At 63.4% G+C, this 9,254-nt stretch overlaps 1 protein-coding gene across 1 annotated transcript; it reads left to right on the top strand.

The window, feature by feature from the left end:
• Positions 1-564: 564 nt before the first annotated feature.
• On the top strand, positions 565-8,796 carry LOC311204186 (cyclin-dependent kinase 16-like; the record flags this gene model as incomplete). Its single annotated transcript, XM_084280647.1, has 9 exons — positions 565-739; positions 2,413-2,533; positions 3,802-3,899; positions 4,998-5,103; positions 5,596-5,638; positions 6,133-6,223; positions 7,615-7,680; positions 7,828-7,868; positions 8,626-8,796. Coding segments are annotated over 8 exons (738 nt in total), but the record flags the coding sequence as incomplete, so codon positions are not given.
• Positions 8,797-9,254: the final 458 nt, after the last annotated feature.

Raw genomic sequence — 9,254 nt, 5'->3', positions numbered from 1 at the left:
GGGGGGGGTCGTTTTGGGGTGCAGGGGGGGTCAATTCGGGGTGCAGGGGGGGGTCAGTGTGTGAGGGGGGGTTGATTGAGGTGTGGGGGGGGGTCGGTTTGGGATGCAGAGGGGGGGTTGGCGTGCGAGGGGGGATCCTTTTGGGGTGCAGGGGGGGGGTCAGCATGTGAGGGGGGGTTGTTTTGGGGTGCGGGGGGGTCGGTTTGGGGTGCAAGTGGGGTCAGTGTATGGGGGGGGTTATTTGGGGTGCAGGGGGGGTGTCTGGAGGAGGGGGGTTCGTTTTGGGGTTCGGGGGGGGTCGGCATGCGAGGGGGGGTCGTTTTGGGGTGCGGGGGGGTCGGTTTGGGGTGCAGGGGGGGTCAGTGTGTTGGGGGGATTGTTTTGGGGTGCAGGGGGGGGTGTCTGGAGGAGGGGGGGTCATTTTGGGGTTCGGGGGGGGGTCGGTGTGCGAGGGGGGGTCGTGCGAGGGCCGGGGGGGGGGTCAGTGTATGGGGGGGGGGGGTTATTTGGGGTGCAGGGGGGGGTGTCGGTGTGTGAGGGGGGGTCGTTTTGGGGTTCGGGGAGGGGGTCAGCGTGCGAGGGGGGGTCGTGCGAGGGCCGGGGGGGGGGGGGCAGCTGTTCCTGTTGCAGCTGCTGCGGGGCCTGGCCTTCTGCCACCGGCACAAGGTGCTGCACCGCGACCTCAAGCCCCAAAACCTCCTGCTCAGCCGGCGAGGGGACCTCAAGCTGGCCGACTTCGGTCAGGGGGGGCACCCCAAAAACCCGGGGGGGGGGCTGGGGAGGGGGTTTGGGGGGGGTTTGGGGGGTTTTATGGGGGGAACAGGCCTGGGAAGCCCCCTAAAGAGACCAGGGAATCCCCCCAGGGAGCCTGGAGGGGGATGGGTTTGGTATAGAGGGGAAAAGGGGGGGCACCCCAAAAATTGGAGGGGGCTGGGGAGGGGGTTTTGGGGGGACACAGGCCTGGGAAGCTTGGGGAACCCCACCAAAGAGACCAGGGAATCCCCCCAGGGAGCCTGGAGGGGGATGGGTTTGGTATAGGGGGGAAAAGGGGGGGCACCCCAAAAATTGGGGGGGGCTGAGGAGGGGGTTTTGGGGGGGTTTGGGGGAGGAACAGGCCTGGGAAGCCCAGGGAACCCCCCTAAAGAGATCAGGGAATCCCCCCAGGGAGCCCAGGGGGGATATTGGGGTGACTGAGTTGGTGAGGGGACCTCAAGCTGGTCGACTTCGGTGAGGGGGGGGCACCCCAAAAACCGGGGGGGGGCTGGGGAGGGGGTTTGGGGGGGGGAATAGGCCTGGGAAGCCCGGGGAACCCCCCTAAAGAGACCAGAGGGGGTCTGAAGGGGGATGGGTTTGGTATAGGGGGGAAAAGGGGGGGCACCCCAAAAATTGGGGGGGGTTGGGGAGGGGGTTTGGGGGGGTTTTGGGGGGGGAACAGGCCTGGGAACCCCCCTAAAGAGACCAGGGAATCCCCCCAGGGAGCCTGGAGGGGGATGGGTTTGGTATAGGGGGGAAAAGGGGGGGCACCCCAAAAATTGGGGGGGATTAAGAAGGGGTTTGGGTTTTTGGGGGGGACACAGGCCTGGAGAGCCCAGGGAACCCCCTCAGGACCCCAATTCCCCCCCAGGGACCCCCATTGACCCCCATTTCCCCCTCCAGACCCCCCCAATCCCCCCTAGGGACCCCCAATTCCCTCTCCAGCACCCAAAGTCACCCCCTAGGGACCCCATTTCCCCCCCCCCCCGTGACCCTCATTTCCCCCTCGAGACCCCCAATCCCTCCAAGGGACCCCCAGTCCCCCCCCAGGGACCCCCAATGCTACCCAGGGTCCCCCAGTCCCCCCCAGGGACCCCCAATTCCCATCCCATCACCCCAATTCACCCCCCCAGGGACCCCCAGGGACCCCCAATTCCCATCCCATCACCCCAATTCACCCCCCCAGGGACCCCCAATCCCCCCCAGGGACCGCCAGGGACCCCCAAGGGACCTCCAATTCCTGTCCCATCACCCCAATTCACCCCCCCAGGGACCCATAGTCCCCCCCAGGGACCCCCAATTTCCATCCCATCACCCCAATTCACCCCCCCAGGGACCCCCCGATTCCCATCTCATCACCCCAATTCACCCTCCCCAGGGACCCCCAATTCCCATCTCATCACCCCAATTCACCCTCCAGGGACCCCCAGTCCCCCCCAGGGACCCCCAATTCCCATCCCATCACCCCAATTCACCCCCCCAGGGATCCCCAATCTCCCCCAGGGACCCTCAATTCCCATCCCATCACCCCAATTCACCCTCCAGGCACCCCCAATCCTCCCCTAGTGACTCCCCTGTCTCCCCAGTGACCCCCCTGTCCCCCCAGGGAGTCCCCTGTCCCCCCAGGGACCCCCAGTGACCCCCCTGTCCCCCCCCCAGGCCTGGCCAGGGCCAAGTCCATCCCGACGAAGACGTTCTCTAACGAGGTGGTGACGCTCTGGTACCGCCCCCCCGACATCCTGCTGGGCTCCACCGAGTACTCCACCCAGATCGACATGTGGTGGGTGCAGGGGGGGCTTGCACGAGGGGCAGGGGGCTTGCACGAGGGGCAGGGGGGGTCACACAAGGGGTAGGGGGCTCATACGAGGGGTTGGGGGGCTTTACATGAGGGTTGGGGGGCTTGCACGAGGGGCAGGGGGCTTGCACGAGGGCTGGGGGGGCTTTACATGAGGGTTGGGGGGCTTGCACGAGGGGCAGGGGGCTTGCACGAGGGCTGGGGGGGTCACACGAGGGGCAGGGGGCTTGCACGAGGGGTTGGGGGGGTCACACAAGGGGTTGGGGGGCTTTATATGAGGGTTGGGGGGGTCACACGAGGGGCAGGGGGCTTGCACGAGGGGTTGGGGGGCTTTACATGAGGGTTGTGGGGCTTTACATGAGGGTTGGGGGGCTTGCACGAGGGGCAGGGGGCTTGCACGAGGGCTGGGGGGGCTCACACGAGGGGCAGGGGGCTCGCACGAGGGGTTGGGGGGGTCACACGAGGGGTTGTGGGGCTTTACATGAGGGTTGGGGGGCTTTGCACGAGGGTTTGGGGACTCCTATCAGGCTCTGGATGGGGGTTCTTGCACGAGGGGCTCGCACAAGGGCTGGGGGGGGCTCGCACAAGGGGTTTGGGGGGTCACATGAGGGGGTTGGGGGGTCACATGGGGGGTTGGGGGGCTTGTACGAGGGGTTGGGGGGCTTTACATGAAGGCTCAGGGGCTTTGCACGAGGGGTTGGGGGTTGCACGAGGGGTTGGGGGTTGCACAAGGGTTTGGGGAGCTTGCACGAGGGCTGGGGGGGGGTTACACGAGGGCTGGGTCCCTGAATGAACATGGGGGGGGGGTTCTCACACGAGGACGGGGGGGATTTGAGGGGGGATGGGGGAGACTGGGGGGTGTTTGTGCCCCACCCCTTGCACGAGGACACGGAGCCTCGCACGAGCATCTTGCACGAGGGCTGGGGGGTCTTGCACGAGGGCTGGGTCCCTGAACGAACATGGGGGGGGGTCTCAGATGAGGGTTGGGGAGGGATTTGGGGGGGCTGGGGGGGGTGTGGATTGTTCCCCACCCCTCGCATGAGGCCACAGAGCCTCGCACGAGGGTCTTGCACGAGGGCTGGGGGGTCTTGCACGAGGGCTGGGTCCCTGAACAAACATGGGGGGGGTCTCACATGAGGGCTGGGGGAGGATTTGGGGGGGATGGGGTGGATTGGGGGGGGGTGGATTGTTCCCCACCCCTTGCACGAGGCCGCGGAGCCTCGCACGAGGGTCTCGCACGCGCGTGTGCGCAGGGGGGTGGGCTGCATCTTCTCGGAGATGGTGACGGGGCGGCCGCTGTTCCCCGGCTCCAGCGTGGAGGAGCAGCTGCACTTCATCTTCCGCCTGCTGGGTACGGGCACGGGGGGGACTGGGGGGAATTTGGGACATTTTGGGGAATTTGGGGAAAATTTGGGGAAATTTTGAGAATTTGGGGAAATTTTGGGGGAATTTGGGGGAAATTTGGCGTAAATTTTGGGAAATTTGGAGGAAATTTTGGGAAATTTGGGAACATTTGGAGAAATATTTTGGAAATTTGGGAAAAGTTTGGTGCATTTTGGGGACATTTTGGGTGAATTTGGGGAAATTTGGGAAAATTTGGGGAATTCAGGGGGAATTGGGGGAAATTTTTGAAATTTGAGGGGAATTTGGAAGAATTTTTTTGAAATTTGGGAAAATTTGGAGAATTTTTTTGAAATTTGGGGAAATTTGGGACATTTTGGGGGAATTTGGGAAATTCTGGGGAGATTTGGGGGGAAATCTGGGGCAGTTTTTTGAAGTTTAGGGAAAATTTGGGGATTTTTTTTGAAATTTGGGAAAATGTTGGTGATTTTTCTTGAAATATGGAGAAATTGTGAGAAAATTTGGGGAAATTATGAGGAGTTTGGGGAATTTTGGGAATATTTAGGGCATTTGTGAGGAATTTGGGGAAATCGGGGATTTTGGAAACTGGGGGATTCTGGGGAAATTTGGGAGAGTTGGAGTAATTTTGAGGAAATTTTGTGGAATTTGGGGAAATTTGGAGAAATTTGGTGAAATGTGGGAACATTTGGAGAAATTGTGAGGAAATCTGGGGAAATATTAAGATTTTGGTGGGAATTTGGGGGAAATTTGGAGGAATTGGGGAAATTTGGGGGAAATTTTGGGGACATTTTGGAAAATTTGGAGAAATTTTGAGGAAATTTGGGAAAAGTTGGGGAAATTTGGGGAATTTTGTGGGAAATACCAGGATTTGGGGCTGAATTTGGGGGAAATTTTGAGGGAATTTTGAGGAATAGGGGAAATTTGTGGGATTTGGGGGAAATTTTGGGGAATTTTTGGGAAAATTTGATGGAAATTTGGGGGAATTGGGGTTTTTTGGGGGAATTTGGGTTTTTTGGGGGTGAGGTTGGGACTTGGGGGTCTCGGGGTGGTTTTAGGGCCCCCCCCAGCTCCCCCCCTCTCCCCACAGGGACCCCGACGGAGGAGACGTGGCCGGGGATCGGGGCCAACGCCGAATTCCGCGCCCACAAGTACCCCCCGTACCCCCCCGAGGGGCTGCTGCACCACGCCCCACGGTCTGACATGGGGGGGGGCTCTGCCCCATAGCAGGGGATTTTGGGGGGGGGTCTCTGCCCCATTGTGGGGGCGGTCTCTGTCCCATAGCAGGGTGGTGGTGCCCATGGGGGGTTGGGGGTCTCTGCCCCATAGCTAGGGGGGTCTCTGCCCCATGGGTGGTTGGGGGGTGTCTCTGCTCCATAGCCGGGGTTGAGGGGGGGTCTCTGCCCCATAGCCGGGGGGTCTCTGCCCCATGGGGGGTGGGGGGTTGGGGGTCTCTGCCCCATAGCTGGGGGGGTCTCTGCCCCATACCGAGGGGTTGGGGGTCTCTGCCCCATGGGGGGTTTGGGGGGGTCTCTGCCCCATAGCAGGGGATTTAGTGGGGGGGTCTCTGCCCCATAGCAGGGTGGTGGTGCCCATGGGGGGTTGGGGGTCTCTGCCCCACAGCAGAGGGGTTGGGGGGATGGTGCCCATGGGGGTCCCTGACACACACCCCCCCCCCCCCCATCCAGGTTGGATCACGACGGCGCCGACCTGCTGGGGCAGCTGCTGCAGGTGAGGGGCGGGGCCAGCTGTAGCCACGCCCCCTTCCCCAAGCCACACCCCCTCCCCAAGCCACGCCCCCTTCCCCAGAGCCACACCCACCACAAGCCACGCCCCATCCACACCATCCCCATTGGCCCTATGCCCTGCCCACAAGCCACGCCCCCTCCGACACAAGCCACGCCCCCTCCAACCCAAGCCACGCCCCTCCCTTAAATCACACTGCCCCTAAGCCCCGCCCCCTCTTGGCCACGCCCCCCTTTACCTCCCCCAATGGACCGGGTGGGGTTGGGGGCGTGGCTTGAGGTGACCACGCCCCCCGATGACCACGCCCACCCCTTGGCCACACCCCTCTATCAGCTCCCCAGGGGACTCATTGGGATCAATGGGGGGGGGGAGGAAGGGGCGGGGTTTCTCGGTGGCCACGCCCCCTTCTCGCCTCCCCATTGGCGGGAGGGGAGGGGTGGGCGTGTCCTGAGCCTGGTTTTGGGGGGGGGGGGGGTCAGTTTGAGGGGCGGCGGCGGGTACCGGCGGCAGAGGCCATGGGGCACCCCTTCTTCGGCTGCCTGGGGCCACGGGTCTGCTCCCTGCCCGACAGTGAGTGGGCGGGGCTTGGGAAGGGGCGGGGCTAAAGGGGGAGGGGTCTAAGGGGGAGGGGCCTAGGAGGGCAGGGTCTAAGGGGGAGGGGTCTAAGGGGGGCTAAGGGGGAGGGGGCTAAGGGGGAGGTGGCTAAGGGGGAGGGGGCTAAGAGGGGCTAAGGGGGCGGGGTTTAAGGGGGAGGGGTCTATGGGGGAGGGGCTAAGGGGGAGGGGGCTAAGGGGGAGGGGCCTACGGGGGTCTAAAGGGGCGGGGTCTAAGGGGGAGGGGCCTAAGGGGGGCTAAAGGGGCGGGGTCTAAGGGGGAGAGGCCTAAGGGGGAGGGGGTTAAGGGGGCGGGGGCAAAGGGGGAGGGGCTAAGGGGGAGGGGCCTAAGGGGGGCTAAAGGGGCGGGGGCAAAGGGGGAAGGGCTAAGGGGGAGGGGGCTAAGGGGGCGGGGGCTAAGGGGGAGGGGGCTAAAGGGGTGGGGCTAAGGGGGAGGGGGCTAAGGGGGAGGGGGCGAAGGCAGCGGGGGCTAAGGGGGAGGGGTCTAAGGGGGGGGCTGGGGGGGCTAAGGGGGAGGGGTCTAAGGGGGAGGGGCCTAAGGGGAGCTAAGGGGGCGGGGGCTAAGGGGGAGGGGTCTAAGGGGGAGGGGGCTAAGGAGGAGGGGATTAAGGGGGAGGGGTCTAAGGGGGAGGGGCCTAAGGGGAGCTAAGGGGGCGGGGGCTAAGGGGGAGGGGTCTAAGGGGGAGGGGGCTAAGGAGGAGGGGATTAAGGGGGAGGGGGCTAAGGGGAAGGGGTCTAAGGGGGAGGGGGCTAAGGGGGAGGGCTGGGGAAGGGAGGGGCTTTGGGGCTGAGGGGAGGGGGCAGGGGCATGGGGAGGGGGCGTGGCTAAGGGAGGGGGCGTGGCTTAATAAGGGGTGTGGCTTATGGGGGCGTGGCTTGGGGCAGGGCATGAGGTCCATTGGGTTAGGGGAGGGGCTTGAAGGGGCGTGGCCTGGGGAGGGATGGGATTGGCTGGGCTGTAAAGGGGCGGGGCTTAAAGGGGCGGGGCTTGGGGTGGGAGGGGCGTGATGTGGGAGGGGCTTAGAGTGGGCGGGGCTCTGGGGGCTCCTTATATGGGGTGGTGAGGAGGGGTGGGGCTTCAATGGGGGCGGGGCTTGAATGGGGAGGGGGTTGGGGATTGGTGGGTTCTAAGGGGGCGGGGCTTTGTGGGCGGAGCTTGGAGTGGGCGTGGCTTAAGGGGGGCGTGGCTTAAGGGGTGGGGGTACAGTATGGGAGCAGCTGATTGGGCAGTGGGCGGGGCCTGAGGGTTTGGGGTGGGGGGTGGGGGTGGGGTGGAGGTGAAGTCACGCCCCCCCATAGCCATGACCACGCCCCTATGATGACGTCACGCCCTTCCCCCTCCCCCAGCCACCTCCATCTTCGCCCTGAAGGAGATTCAGCTCCAGAAGGAGCCGGGGCTGCCGCCCCCCCCAGGTCTGTTCCCCACCCTCCCCCCCCCCTCCTCAACCAGGGGGACCCCTCCCCACAATTTTTGGGGTCCCCCCCTCTTCCTTCAACCCCTCCCCCACTCGTTTAACCCCTCCCCCTTCCTCATTAACCCCTCCCCCCTCCCCAAATTAGGTTCTTCCTCATTCCGGGTGCTGGACACGGAGTTCTGACAGGTAGGGACCCCCCCCCTAAATATTGGGGACCCCCCCACACCCTAAATTAACACACCCCCCTCAAAGTACCCCCTTCCAAATATTGGGGACCCCCCCCACCCCAAATTACCCCCCCTTTAATTACCCCCCCCAAATATTGGGGAGCCCCCACCCTAAATTACCCCCCCCCTTAAATTATCCCCCCCAAATATTAGGGACCCCCCCATCCCAAATTACCACCCCCCCAAATATTGGGGGACCCCCCACCCCAAATTACCCCCCCCTTAAATTACCCCCCCCCAAATATTGGGGAGCCCCCACCCCAGATTAAACCCCCCCTTAAATTACTCCCCCGCCAAATATAGGGGACCCCCCACCCTAAATTACCCCCTCCTCAAATTACCCCCCCCCCCAAATTATCTGAGGGCCCCCCCCTTATATTACCCCCCCTAAATATTTGGGGACCCCCCCTAAATATAACACCCCCCCCCAATTTTGAGGGTACCCCTCCCCTTATATTACCCCCCTCCCCAAATACTGGGGACCCCCCCTTAAAGCCCCCCCCCCACCCCCAAACTATTGGGGTGCCCCCAAACTATAGGGGATCCCTTATGAAATGAGACCCCCTCCCCAAAAATGGGGTGGGGGGGGTGGCCCTGAAAAATAGGGGTGCCCCCCCCTCAAAAAAAAGAGGGGGGGGCATTAGTGGGGGGGTGGGTGTGGCCTATTTTTGGGGTGCCCCCCCTCCCCAACTTCACCCTCCCCCCTCTCCCCACAGCTCCCCGACGGCGGCTGCTGCGACCTCCCACCCCCCCCTCCCCAAATCGGGGGGAGGGGGTTTTGGGGGGGGTCCCCCCCCTTTTGGGGGGTAGGGGGATGGTCAGGGGGGGCCCCCCCCTTAATTTTGGGGGGGTCCCCTGGATTTTGGGGGTTCCCCCCCCCCTCAGTTTACGTCGAGTTTTATTTTTTCAAGAATGAAGAGTTTATATGGCCCCTCCCCCCCCGAGGGGGCGGGGCTTGGGGGGTGGGCTTACTCATAGGTTACTCACTGTTTACTCTGGGCTTGTATTTGGGTGGGGTGGGGGTGGGGGGGGTGTTTGTAGCCCCCCCGGGGGGTTTTAAGGGGGTGGGGTGGTTACTCCGAGGTTGCTCCTAGTTTACTCCAGGGTTACTCAGGCCCTACTCCCCCCTGCCTGTTACTCCCAGGCAGCTCAGGCTTTGCTCCTGGCCTACTGAGGCCTTACTCCTTGGTTGCTCAGCCCTTACTTGCTCGTTTCTCCTACTCCTGGGTTACTCAGACACTACACTGGGGTGGAGGGGGGGGTTCTTCCCCCTAATTCTGGGTTGGGGTGGGGGGGGTCTGTCTTTACTCTGAGCTTACTCAGCCCTTACTCAAGGGGGGGAGGC

This window comes from Gallinula chloropus, assembly GCF_964237585.1.
Source record: "Gallinula chloropus genome assembly, contig: HAP1_SCAFFOLD_617, whole genome shotgun sequence".
NCBI classification, from domain to species: Eukaryota; Metazoa; Chordata; class Aves; order Gruiformes; family Rallidae; genus Gallinula; species Gallinula chloropus.
Note: the sequence above shows the minus strand (reverse complement) of the source record. Positions and strands in the feature narration are given on the sequence as shown.